The sequence below is a fragment of the Ursus americanus genome, chromosome 12 (assembly GCF_024610735.1).
Source record: "Ursus americanus isolate L20-20 chromosome 12, mUrsAme1.1.p, whole genome shotgun sequence".
Classification (NCBI taxonomy): domain Eukaryota; kingdom Metazoa; phylum Chordata; class Mammalia; order Carnivora; family Ursidae; genus Ursus; species Ursus americanus.
Window position 1 is genome coordinate 66,811,488 of NC_142138.1, and position 24,310 is coordinate 66,835,797.

Consider the following 24,310-nt stretch of genomic DNA (forward strand, 5'->3'; position numbering starts at 1 on the left):
GATTTTTCTTTGGGGACCTCTACAGTACAAGCTGTTTGGTGCAATCAGTTAATGTGCAATTACAGTGGTAACACCTGTACAACCACTGCTCTTCGCCTTTTTGCTGAGCTGTCTGAAGACAACCTGGCGGGGCTGTCACTTCTGTTAATTACACCAACCAAAAGCCTTAATTTTGTGGTCACCAACATTCAAGCCCTTAGTTATGAAAACTCCCAAGAAGATGGGAAATTTAAATAAGATATTTTCTTATACATGTATTATTAGATACCGTGTATGCAGGAATGATTATCCATTTGTTTTCATTTGCTTTTGTAAGACCTCCTAGTGATAAAAGTAGAAAACATCAAATTTCAGATCCTTAAATGTGATTTTGAGAAACTGGGAACAAATTTTTAAAATTTTTTCTATGGAACCAGATCCCTGAATGCATGTCAGGAGAATATTTGATAGAATTTGGGGGTGGGGTACACAATTTCTCAAGAATACATCTCATCCACAAAGTTAGTTCAAACTGTAGAACTCTTCCAAGTCACCATAGTGGGACAGTTTTCAAGGCTTCTGGGTACTTACCTTTGAGTTCCACTCCTATGTATCTGGGGAGTTCCTAACGGGATCATGGACCACTATGTCGTGAACTGGCTTTGTGGAGCTCCTGAATACCCACAGTATGTACGCATGCATGCACGTACACTGAACATTTTTCTGGGGGTAAAGGCACATACCTTTCCAGATTTCAAGGTTTTCCAAAAAGCTTAATAACCACTAGATATTTAAATGAACAGATGTATGTACAATGTGCCAAATATTATTACACTTTAACATTTGTGAGATTTCTTAATAAAAGCATGTTATGAAGTTCACTGTCATGACACCCAGGAAAGCTACTTCGTAAAATTAGTTCTGCGCTTTAGTTCCTACTGGTTCACGCAATCCTCAACTCACTGCAACCTGACCTCTGCCCACTCCCCTGGAATAACCTCTGCCTGCACGATGAAGTTCCTTAACTATAAAATTCAAAATACATTTTCAGTACTTATTTTGATCTCTCGGTGGTATCATGTAGTGGAGAAAAGCACAGACTCTGGAGACAAACTGCTTAGGTTCAAATCTCTGCTCCATCACTTTATCTAGCTCTGCAACTTGGGGCAAATCACTAACTCTTCTGTGCTTCAAGAGAAGTATCCTTTGTGAAGTTTCTTCATCCACATGGTGTAAACAGTACTTACTTCAACTTGTGAATGTGAGATATAAGCTCCAAAGACAACATTAGGTCAATATTAGTTACTTGGTACCTGGACTCTTTTCTTGGAAATCATTGGAAACCTACCTCCTAACCTCATTCTACCTTTGATGGCTCCTCAGTTTCATCTCCCTACTTTCAGGCTTATCCCTAATACATCTTTTATACTTTAGCCATAATGAGCATTTGAAACCATAAATCTGATGCCATCTCTTGCCACTGACATTAGTGTGGTCTACCCTCCTTAGCGTGGTGGACAAGTCTTTTTATTACAACTTACCAGTCTGGTTCCTCTTCCTCAAGCCTCAACTGCCCAAACTTACCCAATGAGTTAAGTTGAACCAAGCTAATTACCATTCCTAACATGATATTGCCAAACTATTGACTCTGTCTAGAATACCTCATTCTCCTTCTCTTACCGCACTCCTTCCCAAAGTAAATTAGGTGTCCTTTCTTAATGTGCCCCCAATAACACTAGACAGTATTTATCACATTCTATTTTAGATGCCTGTTGGTTGCGGATCATTTCATCTGGTTGGATCTTCCCACTACCTCCAATAAAGAACAGAAGCAGGAGCCACAACGTGACTCTCTTGTTCTCATTTTTCTACCGTCATAACAGGAAATCACTTTCTCATTCCTTTCTTCATCATTCTGCCTCCATTCTAATTTTTTAATTAACCCAATGAGTTTGGTAGAAATGTACCCAGAAAGCTATGTGTACATAAAATAACTAGATAACAAAACTTCACACTTAAGGAACATTCTAGAAGTATTTATTTCATTGCTGGCCACTTGGTTGCTACATGCAACTCTCAACAACGAGCTGCCACTCTCCACTCCTACAGAAGAACCAAATGCTATGGTACCACTAAGGTTTTCAGACTTTTGGGCTTTTACTACCAACATCATTACTCTAGGGACAAGCCTTGTAGGGACTTAAAAGCACTTATTCTCTATAAAAAGTAACTTCGTATTTCATGCACATACTCCAATTGGGAGACTTAGATCCAAAATGGAAAGAAAAAAAAATGTATTCTAGTTCTGTAAATTATCAGGAACAAAATAAGCCATTTCTTCTTGCTTTGTTATAAGGAAATCGGATTTGTTTTCTCTATCAGGAATCAGGACAGTAGCTTTGATGATCCCTTAGTTATAAAATTGTTTACTAGTTAAAGTTCTCTCCAAAGATATTAAGAAGTAAGAAGTTGGCTCATTTTCCTGTATGACTTAAAGAAATATTTGCAGTATGTGTAAATTCTAGGTTATACTGTAGACCCTTGTGATCATATTTAAAAGGTCTATTTTCCCCATTTAAAAAATTCTACCTCAGAAGGTAAAGGAAATCCCCATCATCCCTGAGCAAAAAAGGGAAAATCACAGGTACTTTTATTTGTTAATAGAAGCCACTTAAATGAGTTATCTATCTCTAGAACATTCTCAGAGAATTTACATAAACTGAAGCAGATACGAGGTGTTCTCAGAGGCTTTCTCAGATACATATATTTAGTAGCTTGAGTAGTTGCTCTATAAAAATTGAAATCTAACAACACGGCTAAACATTTTCCATTTTGAAATTTGAGAATATCCTGAGAGGATGCTTATGGACATGAAACTACTGGACGCAGAGGAATTTTTAAAATGTCAGCAGGAGGAAAAGAGAGTGGGGAAAACTACAGTGGAGAAAGTAAGAAGGGGCAGGATAAAGCTGTAGTGACAGGCTGGGCCTTTTCTTCCCATTAAGTCAGGGGACTCTGGCTACGTGTATGCTGTACTTACTCTTCTATTAATACAAACCAGATGCTGAAAGATAAAATTAAGAATGTCCCAAACTAAATTTAAGTCTTTTAAGGAGTAAATGACAAAAAACACTTTAGCTTCTTAATCAAGGAGTGCTATAATATAATTTCAAGGCATCTTAATATAATTCATTTAACCCTAAAGCAGTTGTGCAATAAGCAAAATGTCATAAAAGGAAAACAACAAAGGTTAACTTCCTACAGGGGCCAACAGACAAGATCTTTGCAGCACAGCAATTAACCTTCACATAGTGGAGTCTTGTTTACAAGGCCATCAAAAACTGAAAATCACAAATGTCACCAACAAAAGGAATGTTGATTAGAGTCAAAAAACTTCCCACCAGGCTGCCTTTTCTGAAGGAATTTCAGACTGTTGCTAGCACAGGTTGGCTAAGCCAGATCTCACTGATGGCTCCATTAGAGAAAGAAAATGCCCCACTCAGTGCTGTTTTAAAAATGTAAAAACACTGGGAGGGAAAAAAACAAAATAAAACAATCTACTGTTCCCTAACGTATACAGCTTAGCACCCAGAGAAAGCCTCTGCCCCCAAAAGAGACTTTCTACAAAGGGGTAAGCTTCATTAAATGAGGTGTAACATTTCATTTTCAGGACATGTCTTTCCTTGCAAGGTCTTTAGAGGCAGAAGTTCCACTTGGAATTCTAATACACATCTCTGTGAGCTCAGCTTCCTGAAAACATACACCTGCTGGGCTCTAGGTTCACCCATGCCAGTGACGGGATTCACTACTTCACAGCCACCAGAATCGCACATACACTATTAACATGATGAAAAATACAGCGACTGCTGCAAGTTTGGCATAAGTGGAACGCATGTTCAAGTACTTCGCGTCCTGGCGGTATTTCTTGGACAGACTGGACAGATTGTTAGCCTTTGAATCCAACGCTGTCAAAGAGGAAAAAAGGAAAACAGTAATTAGTCCCTGAAGTAGTCTGTCTAATGTATTAAGCATAAAAATAACATAAATAAGTGGGACCATACCAAACAACCATGAAGCTTAAACTATCATTTTTATTTTAAGGGTTAGGTTGCATACACTGATTAACCCATGATCCTGAAGCAAAATCTACACTGAATTTTAAAGTTACCAGATTAAATTATGTTCAAATTCTTGAGGCTGTACTGTGAGGTGAGTAAGAGTGCTGGCTCTGGTCTCAGAGTCTGGTTCAAATCTCAGCTGCACCAGCCATGTGACATTGGCCAATTCACTCAGTTTCTACTAAGACCCAGTTTCATCATCTATAAAATGAGGATAATAACACTACTGTACCACAGGATTATAGGTACATAAGAATGCCTGTAAAGTGAACACAATCTTCGCATATGATAAGCCTTTGAGAAGTGTTAGTTGATAATAATCACCTTCATCATCATTTAATGGTCTAAACTATATTCTCTCATATCTTGAAAAATGATAATCCATGAAAGATAAGGCTCAGGCAAACAGAAAATTCAATGACTCAGAAACAGAGTACTGAGCTATATCTTAATGGTGACTGCTACCAAATTCCCAAATTTACCACGTGGTAAAAATCATTACGATGCTACCAGAAATTATATTTCAACAGACACAGGAAAGTTGTCTTGTAACTAAAATATAATCACAAGTGCTGGAAAAACACCAATACCTACTAAATGAACTTTTGTAAAGTTTTGTTATTCTAAAAGGACATTTGTAATGTCACTGCCTTCTGTAACTGTTAACTGAGCACTTAGAGAAGCAACCAAAGGGATACAAGCTAGAATGGACTAAAATACATGACATATTTTAATAATAAAAACACATTCTCAGTGTGACATAAATGAATTCTGATCATTTTGCTTCTTTAAATTTTTGAAAAAAACTATTTTGCAATATGAATCTGTTCTTCCTTAAATACTTCTGGAATATTTGGAGTTGCTTAATAAGAGACTGAATTGATTGAGAAATGTGGCATTACTTAACGACAAAAGAATGACAGCCGCTTCTAAATTAGCCATTTGTCCTGTAAGAAAAACACTTAGTCACATAAGAAAAGTTAGGAGATGAGAAATAACCATGACAATGCTGTACGGAATCTTTCCAGCCAGTCTACTAAAATGGACACTCCATTGGATAGAGGTTTTTAACTGCTATGTCTATTGCTACATCCCCAATGCCCAGAACAGTGTCTGGCAATAGTCAGGGATCAAAAAATAAATATTTGCTAAATGAATCTAAATCTGCTGAGAATAACTGGGCAGCAGAACAAATATTAGGTCATATGAAATAAGCAATAGTTAAGAGAATTCCTTTACATAGAAACCTTTGGAAATACATGATATAGTAAAGACAAAGCCACTACTGGGAGAAGTCACTGAGCATATATTTATGTTATAGGCACAAAGCAAAGTGCCAAAAGATACAATGATGATCACAACATACACAACCCCTCTATTTGGGGGAACTTACAGTCTAATAGGATGACACCTCTGAATGAAAAAACAAAACCCATGGCTTAAACAGCTATTTTAGGCAGTAAAAATGGGCGTACTTTCATATTGCTGAAAGAACCCATAGGAACTACTCTTAGGTCTTAAATGCAAGATAGGCTAGCTCTAAAACTAAAAATTAGACAGAGGGGTGCCTGAGTGGTAGAGGCAGTTAGGTGTCCAACTCTTTGTTCGACTCAGGTCGTGATCTCAGGGTCGTGAGATCAAGCCCCACGTTGGGCTCTGTGCTCAGTGGGGAATCTCTTAAGACTCTCTCTCCCTCTGTCCCTCCTCCCTGCTCACTCACTTAGAGGGGTACCTGGGCGGCGCAGTTGATTGGGGACCAACTCTTGGTCTCAGCTCAGGTCGTGATCTCAGGGTCCTGGGATCAAGCCCTGCAGCAGGCTCTGCGCTCAGCACAGAGTCCACTGGGGACTCTCTTTCCCTCTCCCTCTGCCCCTCCCCATCACGTGCCCTCTCTCTCCCTCTCTCAAATAAACTAATAAATCTTTTTAAAAAATTAGAAAGAGAAAGAAGGCATAAAAGATGGATTCTTATTATGAAGAAGCTTAAAGAGGAAGAAAACATTTTTTGAGGTAGGCTAATCTTATCACTATCCTTCAGATATGCTCTATTCAGATAAGCTTTTCTTCCTCCCTCTTAAAATACCACTCTTCATTTCTTCCTGATCTATCCAAATTCAAGAAATCTTCCCTGTTCACTTCACATTATCTACTTCCTGCTATATTTTACAGCTCTTATTGTTCATATATCTGTTTAAAACTATCACACACTGAAGATGGACAAGGACCTGCAGAAGCCAATGAATTCTGCCAGGCACTAGCAGTGTGACTAAAAGCAAGCTACCTAACTTTTCTGAGTCTGCTTCTTTATCTGTAAAACTGGTTTGACACCACCCAACTCACAAGGGATTACTCTAAAGCATAAGTAAGATGTATATATGTCCCCTTGAGGTGCCTGGGTGGCTCAGTGGGTTAAGCATCGGACTCTTGATTTTTGGCTCAGGTCATGATCTCAGGGTCGTGGGATCGTGCCCCACATCAGGCTCTGTGCTCAGTGTGGCATCTGCTTGAGATTCTCTCCCCCCCTCTCTGTCTGCCCCTCCCCCAGCTCATGCTCTCACTCTCTTTCTCTTTCTGTCTCAAATAAATAAAATCTTTAAAAAAATGAAGTCCCATGGGACGCCTGGGTGGCTCAGGTGGTTAAGCGTCTGCATTTGGCTCAGGTCAAGACCCTGGGGTCCTGGGATCGAATCCTGCATCGGGCTCCTTGCACAGCGGGGAGCCTGCTCCTCCCTCTGCCTGCCGCTCCCCCTGCTTCTGCTCTCTGTCTCTGACAAATAATGAATAAAATCTTAGAAAGTAAAGAAAGAAAAAAAGTCCCCCTACCATACTGCCTAACACAAAGTGTCCAATTGATGTCTTTTCCCTTATACTATCTATAAATTACTCTGTGACAATGACCTTGTTCTTATCTTCCCAATTAGATGAAGTTATTAAGATTAGAAATGTACAGGTGACCCTTAAACAACATGGGTTTGAACTGTGTGCATTCCGCTTATACACAGATTTTTTCATAGAATACTGTAGATGTATTTTCTCTTCCTTATGATTTTAGTAACATTTTCTTTTCTCTAACTTGTTTTATTGTTAAGAATACAGTATATAATATGTGTAACATACAAAATAACATGTTAATTGACTGTTTATACTAAAGGTCAACACTTGGCTATTAGTAGTTAAGTTTTCGGGAAGTCAAAAGTTATATGTGGAGCCCCTGACCCTCACACTGTTCAAAGGTCAACTGTCTTCTTTTTCCAATCAGCACATCAGCTTTGTAGTAACCAGCAAAGCACTAGAAGAGAATCCTTTTACACTTTTGATAAACTAACAATATATAAATTTTAGATTTAAGAAAAATTCCTGTTCTGATCTATTTTATCCCAGGTAGAAACAGTAAGGCTGTTATGATGAAAATTTACAGACTCAACTCATCCAAAATTTGATGTTTAAAGAGTGTGAAGCTATATGCTGGAACAACTGCTGACTACTAACATAAAGGTTACGATCTGCAGTCCCTAATGAAGGAAAACGCATTTACTCATGATAATGTCACAAGGCTGAGTTCATGAAATACTCATTAAGGCATCTATTTGTGATCATTACTGTGACAGAAATAAAACAAGTATATGAAATAGATATGAAATACATAAATACTACATTTAAAGAGTACATTAAACACTTAGGTAACATTTAAACATTAAGTAAATATGTATATTTTAAGGCAAATTAGGTAAGTACGCAGGTACACATACATGAACACATACCCATTATGTGCTTAAAAAACGTTACATAGCTAAGTGTCTTAAGAGTTTAAAGGACAAAAGAAGATTAATGTGATGTGGGCTATTAGACTAAAGGAAGGCTTCTTTGAGGAGGTAGTTCTTGTCTGGATCTTAAAAGAACAGGTCCGGGATGGTGAAGAAGCTGACCTGGCTGACGTCTGTGAACTAGAGAGCATGAAAGAAGTTTACAATCTCCTTATCTTCCATTACAGAGAACACAATGCCTTGCACATTACAAGCATGTGGTAAGAAGGAAAAGTAAGTTGAAACCAGACTAGATCTTATCTTGTAGTTACAGATTTTAAGTTTTTCAGCAGAGGAATGCCTTGATAAAAATGGCATTTATGACATTTGATCTGGCAGCAACAAAGTCTCCCAAAGTGGCTAGTCAGGAAACCACGGCAATAAATCTTTGACAATTTCCTCTCATTCTTCTTTTCATTTCCCTTAACTTATGTAAGTGTTTCTGTAAATATTTACTTAATGTTGTAAATATCTTGGAAGCAGTAATTGCTTCTGATATGGAATGAAATCTTCACACCATTCCAACTCAACAAAAACTAATCATGCTAGGAAAAAAAAACCATTATATTGGAAGTTTTGTAATGTAATCTATCTCTAAGAGGTGAATTCTTAACAGTGCTAGACAGAATCTGACAGCAAAAAAAAAAAAAACACCCCAAAATAAGCTACCCTTGCTTGTAAGACGCTTAATGCTTTACATACCTGAGAGTGCTTCTCCCCGTTGCAGCACTTCTTCGATATTGGCCACCATGATCCTCTGCACATCTTGCAATTCAGTGTTGATGGAGCCTAGGTTCCTCCGAGCACGGCTGTCGATGTAGAGCTTCTTGGTTTTCTGAATGTAGGTGTCTAGGATAATGAAGAAAAGTGACCATGAGCAACTTTGTCCATCGAAGTACTGTAGGGAATAGGAAGTTTTGAGTTTAGCCCTGGATCAGCAACTGTCCATGACTAAGCAAGCTCTTGAGAGAGCATCAAAATTTGAGTTTTGATTTCTTCATTTGTAAAATGTAGACAGATGACCATTCAAGAGAAATGTCCTCTACACACCTCCAAATGAGAAGTCTTTGCTCTCAGGGTCCTTAGAGAAATTAAGAACCACTGCAGTAAGCCTTTCCTGAAAGGAGAGACTTTCAAAACATGTTCCAAGGATCCTTGGGGTTTCACTACTTAATTCTTTATATTCCCTGAAAAGGATCCTGGCAACAATCTAGCATCACTACAGGTTAACATGGCAAGAGTTATTCTCTCTCTTAGGGGGAATGGGGAAAAACATTGTTTTAAAATATTTTCTTTAACATATATTCCTAATTTCACTCTGTTCTTAAACTTCAGATAAAGCAAAATCCCACTATAAAAGTGCAGTCTTATTCATGGTTAGCCCATGTCTGTATTTCTCAAAACTGTAAAAAGAATGACTTATTATTAAAGACCATATTTTCAACTTTTGGCAAAAATCGTAAGTTATATGAGCTGGATACCTCTCATTTGCCTCTTTAGACCTCCTCTCCACCTTTGTGCACCATGCTTTTTGCCCCGGGAAGCTGACCTGCATGGACTACATTGTGGGTTCCTTACCCTGGAGCTTCCAGTTAGGTTCAGCCAATGTGGGAACTCCAAGGGTAAGGCATGAGAGTAGACAGTGATGTTAGAGTATTTATTCCCAACCTCTCCCTGAGAAGTCACCCTAGCCTGGCAGTATCCCTCCAACCAGAGTTACTGCTCCTCTCAAGTTGGTCTTCTCTATAAATTTTCTCCTTTGCAGTTCCAGAAACTGATGCTTTCTCTTATCCCTTCAGGCCTAGGGATGAAAACAATTACTATGTTACTGATCTCAGGTTACTGTACTTTGTGGTTCACCTATAACCCATTCATCTTTGTATATAAGCCTTTAAGTTAATTCAAGTGTACCAAGTATTTCCCGTGTGACCTTGATACAGCAGTCTTATTTTTTTCTTGGGTTTACTGGACCTTTATTATCTTCAAAACAAAATTTGAAAAACCAGACGTTATAAAAATTAGCACTTGCAGAGTTTATAGTTATGAAACAGTAGAATGTTTTGCTGAATTTTCTTTATTTCTAAAAAGTAAGACGACCATTTATCTAGCAAACTGGAAACACTTCAGAAATTCGGAAACAGTAAAACCAATTTCTTTTTTAACTAAAAATATCAGTAATGTCGCCTAATCATACTTACTCGTACTTCTTCTACTTAGGGTACCCAAAACATTTCCTTTGATTTACTGCCATCAGATACTTTACTGGTGATGAATCTTTCTGTAATTAATGTACATGGACACCCATACTCACTATTTATGAATGTAATAAATGTTATTCCCCCCCATCATACCTCTTCCAGTATTTTTTTTTTTTAATTAGAGGATCTGAAAGAAACAAAATACCTTCTTTCTGATTTCCAAATTCTGATCTCCAGAAAATGAACCTTACTGGGGGCGGGGAGAACTCAGCTACTATATACCAGTCAAGTAGATCTTTGGGCACAGTTCTGATGACGAATCAAACCAAATCACAAAAAAGGGCAAAGGGCAACAAGTTCTAAGAAAAAGATCAAAAGACCAGAGAAAATTACTTATAAGAAGTCTCATTCATTCAGAAGGACAAAAAGAGATGGAAGAGACAGAATTCAAAACTTCAGTAAGTAAATATCAGAAAAAAAGTGTCAAAATTATTATCAATGTAACAAACAGCTTCTCCATATTGTTTGCTCTCTTGATATAGAGATGAAGGGCAAAAAACTTACCAAACTCAATAAAGGAATAGGGCCTAGACACAGTGGGCACCTTCTTCCCATGCTGTTCATCAAACTCTGAGTGCAAATCTTCTAGGTAGGCAAAAGCCAATTTCTTAGGGAAGGCAGCTTCACACAAAACCAAATAACAAACTCCCTGCTCAATAATGTAGCTGGAGAGACAAAAAAAACAACAACAACAAAAAAAAAAACACAACAGAAAAACAACAAGAAAAAGTTGTCTGTAGAATAACAATACACCCAACAACTTGAAGCAGACTCTCGGTGCCTTACAAACTTTTGAAAATATTCTAGCCTTTGAGTCTAGCTAAATCAGAAAATCAATTTCAAACCACAAATCTTTGGTATCAGAAAGCAAACATCATCCCATTATTAGAATTATATTCCAAAAGGAATATTTAAACATGTTTATAATTGTTTATTATATAATTCAGCTAAAATATCTTAATACCTAAGACTTTTTCTTGAAAACTCAGAGTTGTGACTCCATCTACCTTCTGATTATATATGGAAACAAGTATACATATATTTAAACTCCTTCCAGTTATAAGAAGAAGAGTGGACTGGAAATTTCTGTGGATACCTAGAAGTTGGAAGTTAATGCCACAACGTTTACCAGATACAGATAATGACCTTAGGACAAATAATATTCCCTAATTCCCAGGACAGAACTCCGTATCAACTATCCAGTATCCAATAACAGAACTATCTTCCTCTTAGCTCCCTGGCACTCTGGAAGGAGCTATATGACTACATGTCTGAGATGTCTTAGAAAGAGGTTAGGTTACTCAGTGATTTCCAAATGTCTTCTTAGCCACAGTACTCTTTATTTCAGCAATAATTATATTCAGAAGACCAATATGTACATCAAATAAAATCACAAGGTCATTAGTTTAAGTAGGAGTATAAGGGCACAAAGCATTATATATACCCCTATCCCTACCCTTACTACGTGGCTCCTAATGCACCCTAGGACTCCACAGAGCAGTTTACAGTATATCATATGATCTCTCAGGCCCCTTGTGATGATAATGATGATGATGATAATGATGATGATACTCTCTTGCTTGGGCATCTGAATCAGCTGCTCTCCTTGCCTTCAATCTAGACCATCTTCTAAACTTCCAGTTTTATTCCTAAAGAGTAAATATGACCATATTACCCTGCTTAAAGACTCTCAGGGTTCCCTAATACCTATAAAATAAAATCACACTCTTTGATATAATACTTGTGGCTCCAAAACAGGTGTAGGCCGCATTCCATCATGCTGTTCTCCAAACTTAGTTATTTTACATCCTCATGGACTTCTGCTTATATATACATATATATTTCTAATTGTAATACTCTTTTATGTACCTGGAGAAACCTTGTTCATTTTCATATGCTCGATTCTACTATAGTTTTATTCATAAAATTTCTCTGTATTCTCCCCTCTCTCTACCCCTTTTCCTCAAACTTATACCCTAAAAATGGGAATTTATTGCTTCCCTCTCTCTAGTCCCAAAGCATTTCATTTATAACCAAATTATAGCATTTCTTGCCCTAAGGTATCATAGTTTAGTTGTCTGAATATGTTTCTCTCTGCTAATAAGATAAGCTCATAAAAGCTACAAACATTAAAGGCAGAACTTAACATATGGTTTGGCAAAGGATAATCTTTAATAAATAGCTCTTAGATGGAAATAATGGATGAGAAGAGATTATAAAGTTCCTAAAGGAACCATACAGAAGAAAAACATTTCAATTCCACTAGAACTTCCCTAGGTTTTTTGCTCCTAACCCATGGTAGAGATAAAGATACTATATATAATTAGGTGCCTATATATTTTTTTGATGTTGAAAATTGGATTTATAGAAAATATTTCATATACTACACAAATTAATACCTTATAAAACTTAATATCCAGGCAACCTTCTGGGGTCCCCTTCCTCTTTGGGAGCTTTGTACTCTATCATTCAATGAACTTTACTATCACTCAATAAACCTTGCTTCGCTGCCCACCAAAAATAAATACATAAATAAATAAATACATACATACATAAAATTTACAAGTTAAAAAAAATTTTTAAAATAAAACTTAATATCCACTACTTTCTTAACCAATAAACCAGGGTTTTGTTTTAATTTTGGTTTGTATACTTGTTTGTTTCTGATGGGTGATCTTTTTTTTCCCCTTTCAAGGTAAACACAGCAAGTCCCTCCCAGGTCTGTATTATCTTAGCCTCTGAGTTCCCAAAATAGGAACTAAGCTAATCCTATTTTATTTTCCCTTGATCTTCTTGTCCTCTTTTTTTTTTTAATCCTTCCTGTTTTGTCACTCTCAAACTTGACATGTATTAAACATTTAATACCAGTTATTTGTAAATAATTTGAAATCCAATAAAGTCCTTTTGATTCCTCTCCCGGCTATATGCATTGTCTATAGCCACTGACTGAGATGCTCTTAAATCATCCTCACAAAACTATGACCATTTTCCCTATTTTATAGAGGAAACGGAGGCCTAGAGAAATATGTGAGTTGTTCAAGGTTATGTTGTTAGTAAACGTTTGAGCAAGAATACTAATCTACATACATCTGGCTCTAAGAAGCTCCTAAAGCAAAAAATTATCTATTTCTTTTTTTTTTTTTTAAGATTTTATTTATTTCTGTGACAGAGAGACAGCCAGCGAGAGAGGGAACACAGCAGTGGGAGTGGGAGAGGAAGAAGCAGGCTCCCAGAGGAGGAGCCCGATGTGGGACTCGATCCCGGAACGCGGGGATCACGTCCTGAGCCAAAGGCTGCTGCTTAATGACTGCACCACCCAGGCGCCCCAAAAAATTATCTATTTCTGCATGATGGTTATAGCATTCATTAAACACAGGGTAACAGGTTAATTTATTGTATGCAAACTGAATAAACAAACCAAGATTTCTGTTTTGCAAAACTGGAGCCAGGGAAGTTACTTCCATGAAGAGTTTATATTTTTAAATTTTTCTTTATTTTTAAAAAATTGTTACCATTCTTATCAGGTATTACTTATATCCACTGTATCTCATACTTAAATGATCACAAAGAAATAGAATTATACTCACTGGAAAGTCATGGCGCCAGCTTCCAAGGTACATCTAGTAGGGGACTGTTCATTTAACTTGCGAAAGAGTTGCTTAGCCTGACTCTGGTACTGTTGAAGATCCCGGCCAGACTGAAAGAAGACACCTTCATTTAAGAATTTTCCACACACAAAAAACACTGTCACAATTAATGAGCAGCATCATACTATGAGGACACTATGTAAATAAGGTCCTTCATTAAAGGTTAGTAAGATTCATTTTAACAAAAGAAAAATGGCCTACTTCTAGAGCAAAAAGGAAGATCAAACCTCTAGTTGTTCAAGAAAATCACATTATTTGCTAAGAAGCAAATTGAGGGCCTCAGAGGGGAGGGAGGTGGGGGATTGGGCTGGGCGGGTGATGGGTATTACGGAGGGCACATATTGCATGGAGCACTGGGCGTTATACGCAAACAATGAATCATGAAACACTACATCAAAAACTGATGTACTGTATGGTGACTAACATAACATAATAAAAAATTTAAAAAAAAAAGAAGCAAATTGTACTTCTCAACTATCTTTAAGGCACTCTTAACTTTCAATCCAGTGTTCTTTCCACTATTAGGTCAGTGGTCTCCTCCTAACTCATTTCACTTGCACACTTACTGGCACCTAACTGCACAACATGTTCTAGACTCAGGGGAAATCCTGGGAACAACAGACTGATGAATCTCATTTTTATCCTGGAATATCAAGCAAAATCTTCCACAAAGTGTTACAGTATTGAACATTTAAGCAAAACTAAATGTACGCACCCATAACTGCAAACTACTAGGAACACTATAATGCAACTGGGTAAGAATGAGCAAGAGTAAGGACCGAGATGGGAAAGTCAAAAATTCTTTACTGAATAAATCTATTTGGTTTCTGAGTTTGCATAGTAAGGGACATACACATGCAAAATGAAAATAACAATATTCAGATGATAGAATTACAGGCAATATTTTCTTGAACAATTTCTAAATAGTTTAATAATCTTAAAAAAAGAAGGAAAAGAGCCTCCCGAGGAAAATAGCAGCGTCATCTCAAAAGGAGAACATTATACCTCACTAACCAATTAGATCCAAACAGGAAAGAATGGAATGGAAAGCAAATACACATTATTTATACATCCACATACGGCATACCCAGGAAGGGGGGGGCACTTTCATCATTTGATAGAAAGCAATTATTTTATTTTGGATTATTTATTTTGAATTGAACCAGAAGACAGTCTCTCCTTGATAGATGTTTAATAACTAAATGTTTACATTAAAAGAGCATTTATTTGAGGTCCTTTCTCAAAAGATTTGATGACTGGATCTGAGGTGTAACTTAGAAAATACAAAGTGAAACCAAAAAATTCTAGACAGTGAACCACTCAGCTAAGAGTAAAAACAAGGAAGCAATGATAAAATTATGAAAGTGGCAGATAAGCAAATGTACAAGTATTGGATTCTAACTATATTTAAAATGATGAATTGGGGGCGCCTGGGTGGCTCAGTCAGTTAAACATCTGCCTTCAGCTCAGGTCATGATCTCGGGGTCCAGGGATTAAGCCCTGTATCCAGCTCCCTGCTCAGGGGGGAGTCTGCCTCTCCCCCACTCGTGTTCTCCCCCCCCCCCCCCGGTTAGTGCTCTCTAGCTCTCTCAAATAAATGAAATCTAACATAAAGTAAAATAAAGTAAAGTAAAAATAAAATAAAATAAAATAAAATAAAATAAAATAAAATAAATGAACTGAAAATTTCAGTATGAATAAGGAAGCAAACAAGCATGAAATGAACCAGGACAGTTAGGCAGACACCACTAGAAGTATCAATTTATAGATTTATCTTGTTTAGTACTGCCCCTACAGCAATGACTTGTTATAATACTCTTCACTTGAGAAATTTTTCTATATTAACATATATATGTGTATGCATGCATGTGTATATTTATATATTAACAACACTTTACAATAATTAACATTATAATATACAGTAACATTATTATATTAATTCATATTGCATTTTTTTTTATGACTGGTCAGCTAGTAAAGGAGAGTGAATACTATTACATGCTTTGAACTAGTGCATAATATCCTACATTCCTAAATTTGAATGGTACTTGAATGGTTTGCTTCACCAATGCCATTATATATGTGGCACTTGGAAGAGATCTGACCCCACAACATTAGACAGAAGGGGATGCAAATAAAGTTGGAAATGTTACTAAAGTGCCAAGAAATAATATCAACATTGATCAATGATTTTTCAACCTTGGCTTTACACTAGAATCACCTGGGTGTTGTACGAAAACTAATCAACCCCAATCTCCCCCCACTCCAAACCAATTAAATCAGTATCTCAGAGGTGGAACTCAGAAATTGGTATTTTAAAAGTAACTGCAACCACAGATGTTACGTAAAACTGTTTTTGATAGCTAAAGGCAGGTGAGCACCTTAAAGGAACCGGCTGAAGAAAAAAATGGCAAAAAAATTGTCAGACTGGTACAAATCCTTTGACCTTATAAGAAGTATTGTAAACATTACTGCAACCTAAGAGAAAAAGACTAATAACTGTATCAACTGCAGAAAACTATGTCCAGGGGCGCCTGGGTGGCTCAGTCGTTAAGCGTCTGCCTTTCGCTCAGGGCGTGATCCCGGCGTTATGGGATCGAGCCCCACATCAGGCTCTTCTGCTGGAGCCCTGCTTCTCCCTCTCCCACTCCCCCTGCTTGTGTTCCCTCTCTCTCTGGCTGTCTCTCTGTTAAATAAATAAATAAATAAATAAATGAATGAATGAATGAATGAAAGAAAGAAAGAAAGAAAGAAAGAAAGAAAGAAAGAAAGAAAGAAAGAAAGAAAGAAAACTATGTCCAAAAACATGCTACAGTTTCAGGGATTTATCATGAACATAGCATCGACTGCCACTGCAGAACACTGAGATTACACGGAGATTATGGCACGCCAACCAACATTTTACAGTGTCGGTTTCATTAGCATCACCATCACTGAGAACGCAATGCTGGCACAATCTTCCTGATAATCATTTTTGCACTTTGTATTAGAAAATATAAAATTTTGCATATTGTTTTATCTAACAATTCTGTATCTTTGAAAATATACATACATATCATATGTTTAAAAAAACTATAAATGCATTATAAAAGTAAAAAACAAATGTTCAGTAATAGAACAGGAAATTGGTTAAATAACATATGGTATATTTATATAGTGGAATACTATACAGCCATTAAAATGTATACTTTTAATGATATGAGAAGATACTCACTATACACTAAGTGAAAAAAATTAGGTGAACAGTCTTACAGTATTACCCATTGTTTAATCTGATACACACACACAATTAAGGTTATACATTAAAATGGGTATAATGTAAGTACAGATTTTGGTAATACTATTTAACATTTTGGTCCTTAGGATTATACATATTTACTGAATTTTCTAGAGTAAGCACAGACTAGTTTTATAATGGAAAATTATTCATTTACCCATTTCTGTTTATTGCATATTTGTAACCCACAAATATGAACAGTTCTAATATGAACTTTAAGAAATGCAAAATAAAACCAGAAAATTTTTCAGAAAAATCTTAATAAAATCTTAAATTAATAAATCTTAAATTAATAAAGTTAAATGAAAGCATTCACTTTCTGCCAGCCACTGTTCTTTTTTATTTTAAACTTTTTTTTTTAAAGATTTTGTTTATTTATTTGACAGAGAGAGTGAGCGTGTGCACAAGAAGAGGGAGCAGCAGTCAGAGGGGAGTGGGAGAAGCAGCCTCTCCACTGAGCAGGGAGTCTGATGCGGGCTTGATCCCAGAACACTGGGATCATGACCTGAGCCGAGGGCAGACGCTTAACCAACTGAGCCACACAGGTGCCCCTGCCAGCCACTGCTCTAAACACTTTACGTAATTTAACTTAAATAATCTTTACAATTATCCTGTGAGGTGATTAGAACTATTATAGAACTATCATGCCCATTTTACTGCATGAGAAGTAAAACTTGCACATGGACTAGGAGCCAGTAAGGGGAGGGACAAGAACTGAACCCAGGCAGTCTAGTTCTGGAGTCCCTGTTCCCAAGCATGCTGTACCACCACTACAATTAAAATTGTTTTGGTGATAGCAGATCCACCTTCTGGGTGATCTTACTATTTGATATTAAATCTAATTCACAGGAAATGCTCAAGAAACTGTGTGGCAGCTCTGATCTAGATCTTACAAAACAACATATTCACTACTGTACACACAGACCCTCAGTTTGCTTTCAAGGTTAAAGGAACAAAGGGCCCACAGTCACCAGACTACCTAAAAACAGATTAGATGTCCTCATTCTGTTTTCCACTTCATCTAGAACAAACTTGATAAACTTTGTATACAGTATAATGGAAAGATGTGTTAGCAATCCAATAATGAATTGGATGTGAATGTCTAGACAAATCCTGAAACTAATTTGAGGTCATCCAATAGCATATTTAGGATTTGATTTCATATATAATATAAAAGGTACAGGGAAGAAATTTACCAAATAACTATAATACTTTTTATTGTTACCACCTAGGACTGCTGAATAATTATATCAAATGCCACCTTTCGTCTTTACAAGAATGTTTAGCTAAGCTCTTATCATTTTTAAATTCCTGTTGAACTCAGCTGGTCAAAGGCCAGAAGCACCAAGAACCAACCATTTTCCTCTAAAAGCAATTACAGTAAGGTGACTAATGAACCCTCAATAATTGGGGGAGTGTGGCAATTTAAATGGACAACCGATTATCTGCTTTTTTGATGCTCCCCACTGAATCCTTGGTTAGATCAAACACCTTCAAGTTCACAGAGCTGGGGCAAAATGAAAGAAGAGAGAACGCCCTTCATTCTGAGGTAGAATAGAAAGATAGATGAAGAAATTGCAAACATCCAAAAGGGAGAAACATACCAGAGAGGTACAAGAAAGGAAACAGAATATCAGAATCCAGGTTTGAAGAGAAAAGTTCATCTCCCTACCACCCTACGCTGACACTTCTAGTTGAGCACAGAGGAAACAGTGCATGAGATACTCTGCCTAAATCATTTTTAAAATTTTAATCTTCATTGTATTATCTGAATAACTGTTCCTCTCCAGTAATAACGCAGTCTGTACAAGACTAGCACCTAGTAACCATCTAACATATGATATCTGTGATCAGTGTAAAACACTGAAAGAGTACATTGAATTATCTGGACTGAACAATTAAGGTACTTAACTATAAAAACTATTTGGTTGAAACATCTATTTCTTAAAAAGTTACCTCTGGACTCCTAAGAAGTAAATACATTATTAAAAAGTTTTAGAACAAGGCAGTAAAGTGTACCAGTTAGGCACTACGGCTCTGGTCTAGAGTCAGAGAGATATTGATTAAAAATCAGTGGTTCTTAACCAGGGGTGATTCTTTTTTTTTTTTTTTTTTTTTTAAAGATTTTATGCCAGGGGTGATTCTGCCAATCACACCTGGCAATGTCTGGAAGTATTATACAACTAGAGGGTGGTGATGGTAGTTACTGCCATCAAAGACGTAGAGGCCAGGGATGTTAGTAGACATCCTACAATGCACAAGATCATTTCCGACAACAAAGAATTATTTGACCTAAAATATCAACAGTGCTGACATTAAGAAACTGATGAAAAATTCCATTATGCTACTTATTAGCTACCTGACTCATACAAAAAACCTATCGTCTCTAAGGTGGGAGATTCCTATCTATAAATGGGAATAATAATACTAACTATCCTAACATGATTGATATGAAGATTGAATGAAGTCATATACCTGACAGGCTTTGGCACAATGCTTGGCATGTAGTAGGTATTCTATAAATGTTCTGTATACTATGATCAAAATAAAAATGAATTTAGGATTCGTATTTTTACAGACATTAAAAGTTTAGGGAAGATTCTACCATTCAAAGTCCAAATATTTTTTTAAAGATTTTATTTATCTATTCATGAGAGACAGAGAGAGAGAGAAGGAGAGGGAGAAGCAGGATCCCCGCAGAGCAGGGAGCTCAATGCAGGACTCAATCCCAGGACCCCAGGGCCACGAGCTGAGCCAAAAGCAGATGCTTAACGGGCTAAGCCACCCAGGCGCCCTCAAAGTCCAAATGCCTAAAGGAAAAAACTATGGAATTGCCTTCTCAAAAATACTTTTGTGAAAAATTTCTTTCCTTATCAATTAACAAAGTAACCCATCTTTGTAGACCAACACCTAATTCAGAATTAAATTAAGAAACACACAATAGGGGTACCTGGGTGGTTCAGTCAGTCGAGCAACCGACTCTTTTGATTTTGGCTCTTGATTTCAGCTGGGGTGGTGATCTTGGGTTGTGGGATGGAGCCCCAAGCCCCACATGGAGTTGGCCTGGGACTCTTCTTTCTGCCCCTCCCCCCACTTGCGAGTGTACCCACATGCTCTCTCAAATAAATAAAATCTTAAAAAAAACCCACAATAATATATCAATTATTTTTTCAGTAAAGTATCAAGGCAGAGTAAGGAGCTACTAATATCAAGTAGACTTTCAAATTCATTTTGTATTCTTTGCCCACATTAAAATCCAATGCAATAAACACACCGGACTTATCCCTGGGGAAAACAATTTCCCGAACTACATATATATCTTTCAAGGAGAATTTTCCCACCCTATCTCCCTTGTTCAAGTCATGTTCCTGCATTTATTTTAATAATTTCACTCCTTCTGTAGAGTGGTCCTAGAAAATTCTTAACAAATTGGGAAAAAAGTATTTCACAACTGAAAATTAAGGGCACACTGTATTTTTCATATTTTGTACCAATGATTAGACTTTGTTTTGTACAATGAATAGAAAATATTTCACTTAGCATTACCTGGACTTCATGATCTGTATCAATATTCTCCTAAATGTGAAAATAAACATATTTCCAAGTCAAACCTAAAAAGACATATAACCAAATAGAAGCTTTCCTTATTACTAGACAGTCCTGTCAGCTTAGATGTCATTTCTTCTGGGAAGACTTTTCCTGGTCTCCCAAAACTAACTTAGGTACCTTTTCTGTAAGGTAAAAGAATAAAGTAAAAGAGCCTTTTATCTTTACCTTTCCATAAGTAAAACAGCCACAGAGCCTTCTTCCTCTTTTATAGTAGTTGTCCTATATTATAATTGCTCATTAGTTTTCTGGCTTTTCCACTAACTGTAAGCTCCATGAAAGCAGGGACTGTGTCCTCTAGCCTCCTGTATTATCACCATGCTTGACACAATTGATGTGTTCAATAAGGGTTTTTTTTTTCCCAAGAATATACGAATGAAAAGCCTAAGAAGAGATATGTGCAAAATATTTCTTTCTAGAACTCATCCTTTTTTCAGGCCTTGAGTTTCGTTTTGTTTTTTTAACTACTTAGGATGTATGAGAAAGTAAAATAAAATTGTTCACTTTAATTAAGTTACATAATTTTCATTCTCAGCCTCCCTTCTTCAGAGACGGCCCCACCTTGATCCAGAAACCTGTCTCACACCAGAAATTTCTCTTGCGATTCTAATGCAGCTTCTTTTCAAGATATTTGGGGCTGTTGTTGTTTTTTCATCAATTCAATACACTTTTGAGCACTTATGCTAGCACAAAACTGCTGCTGTAAAAGCTATGAGAAACACAAAGATGATTAAGATCTGCCTACTGCCTCCTAGAAAATTCAAATTATTGCAAGACAAAGGAAAACAGTAAAATAAAAGTACAAGGCATTACAGGAATACAACATAGGAGTTATAATTTGAACAGTCGAAATTTAAATTTAGTAGGGCTTATTGGAGGAGGTGGGAATTGGATATAACCTTGAAAGAAAGTACTGTACTGAACTTCAAACAGGTGTCTATATGTGGCAATATTATCTCACCCACTTTCAAAAGATGTCATCAAGATAGGTCAAGGATCAAGTGCCACAATAGAAGAGGTTGAAGAACTTAGGAGCTGATTTTTCCCAGGACCTGTTAGTCAGCCTTAACAGCAGCAGAAAATTAGAAATTCCCATTTTTAACAAAGTCTCTAAGAGTTACACAACACCGGGTGATCACAATCGGCTGAAACTATCCCTATGTAGGCTGGAGCGTCTTTCCACAGAGAAACACGTAAGACAAAAATATACCTCCTCCGTCAGGAAAGATTTCTTCTCACCAGCCGTCCCTCCACTGCCAAAGGATAAAAGAGCAATTCAGAGGGGTCGAGAGTGCACGGGAGGTCGCAAGGGTCTTCTGCGTTCTAAGAAGAAATCCGGTACTGACAGCGGAGCTCAGGCACGGACTTGGGGTCGCGGGGATCTACGAGCTCACCTGTTCGTCCTCCTGCATCGAGGCGGCCAGCGGGAGCCCGTCCGCCACACGGGCGATCATCGTAAGCAACACCATCTTCACAGGCTACAGGGACCCAATACTGGCCGGGATGGCCGTAGACGTTGTCCTGACTTCCTCTGCTGCGACAACAGTTACACCTCTATCTTAGTTCCCGAAGATCCAGCTGCTTGCGTCTGCGCTTCCCGCTGAGGTGGCCGGAAACTAGCTTTGGAGCGTTCCACTACCGGTCCTCAGAATTGGCTTCCCACCGAGAACCACAACTACCAGAACACTAGTTCCGCGGTCTCGCCTTCCACCTTCGGAAGCTTCCAAGGCCCCGCCCGCTTTTCTGGATTAGGCGCTTCGAAGAAACCTTGACCCTTGAGGGGTGTGGCTTACGAACTAAAACAGAATTTTCTAGTTCCCACTACTTTAAGCCTGGGGAGAGGGCTGGGAAGAGTGGTGGAAGTTAATGGAATGGGTGCATAGATGGAGAGTATGTGAAAAAAACGAAAATCAAGCTATATATTTTCATATTTTATATTATATATGTTTTATATATAATGCTTTCTATTTCATATATTTCTAGGCAGGGATTTTTGTCTGCTTGAGGATTTTTTTGTTCAGTTGGTTTTTGCTTGTTTGTTTATGCTATATTTCCAGATCCTTGAACAGTTTCCAGTAAAAAACAAATGTCTATTGTATTGTATGTGTGAAAAAATGACCAACCATGGGACATCAGAAATCACCAAATCAGTCACCCATCCAAAAGCTGGGATCTCTGCTACATCCTTATCATAGGTAGCAGGGTAGCCTTCCTATAGTACTTCCAGTAACTGGGCATTCACTCCCTATTGGAAAGACCTCTACATCATCCTACGTGAAGACGTATTACCATGTCTCTTTACTTTGGTGTCCTTATCTCTAAAATGGGGATATTAACCACCGCTCGGGATTTTTGTGAACACTCGGTGAGAAAATGTAGGTGAACGTGTTTTGTAAAACTAAAAAAAAAGAAGTTATACAAGTGTTGTATTTATTATTACTTATATTAGTAACTACTCTTTATTAAGTATTTATGATTGGCATTTGCATTAATAGAAATAGAAAGTGCTTTATGGATACTAGTTATTTAATCAGACAACCCAGTATGGTTTTTTAATATTAGGTTCCCCTTTGTAGTTGGAGAAAAAGCCTCAGAGAGTAATTTTTCCAAGGTGACACACCTAGTAAAGTTGGGAACAAGATTTGAGCTGAGGTTGTACTCCAAAGCTTCTGCTTTTAATTGTGATGCAACTCCATCTTAATATTTACTTGTAGGTTAAGGAGCTCATGCTTTCATTACCTTTCCTACAGCTCTACAACTATTAGGAGAAAACTAGTATTATTTCTTGAGAGGCTTTTGGAAGTTAGACCCAATAAGACCTACTAATTGATTTCACACAAAAGATGAAGGAATGGGATATAGATAAGACAAAGAAATCAATGTTACTATTAACAGAGACAGTGAGAAAATGAAATGGAAGGCAATCCTCATGTATATGGGAGCCTAACCTGGTAAAATCATAGTATCTTACATTTAGAATAGCCCACATATGTAACCTAATCTAACTCCCCTTCCACTCAACAAGGGCATGTCTTCTGCCATAATCTCAAAAGAAAGTTATTCAGCCTCAACTGGAATAATTCCAGTAATGAGGAATTCATAAATCAAATATTTTAACGAAGGGTACGACATGAATGAGAGAAGCAGAAAATGACAAATATAACAGGCATGCAGAGGGAAGCAGATTTGGAGTAAGAGTCCCAGCTTCTTTCTACTTTCTGGCTTTAGGCTTTCCCAAGGCCCATAACCATTCCTGCTCATGGATTCTATAAGTCACCATTGTTTCTTTATAATAAATTCCCCATCTTTTTTTTTTTTTTTTTTGCTTAGTTTCTGTTACTTATAACCAAAAAAACCAAAAAACAATTGACTGATAGAGGAACACAGAACACAGAATCATCCTGGGGCAACCCATTTTGAAAGAACATTCATACTCACACCTTTCACTTTTTTCTTCTTAGACACACTAAAATTATAATTCCAGAGAGAGGACTGTTAGGTCACTGATGAGCTATCAGAAGGCCAGACTTTGTCTCTGTATGAAACTGCCCAACACTTAGACCTCAGAAACTCTGGAATCTGAGTGACTTTAGCTTCTAACTTGATCAGCATTGTGTCATTCA

The 24,310-nt window shown here is 37.2% G+C and overlaps 1 protein-coding gene across 1 annotated transcript; it reads right to left on the reverse strand.

Annotated features, from left to right (window-relative positions):
• Positions 1 to 1,994: 1,994 nt before the first annotated feature.
• SEC22B (SEC22 homolog B, vesicle trafficking protein) lies at positions 1,995 to 22,312 on the reverse strand. Its single transcript, XM_045801379.2, has 5 exons — positions 22,082 to 22,312; positions 13,745 to 13,854; positions 10,662 to 10,822; positions 8,602 to 8,748; positions 1,995 to 3,944 (listed from the first exon to the last, which is right to left on the reverse strand). The coding sequence occupies exons 1-5, from the start codon at positions 22,154 to 22,156 to the stop codon at positions 3,790 to 3,792; spliced, it is 648 nt and encodes a 215-aa protein (XP_045657335.1). The 5' UTR covers positions 22,157 to 22,312; the 3' UTR covers positions 1,995 to 3,789.
• Positions 22,313 to 24,310: the final 1,998 nt, after the last annotated feature.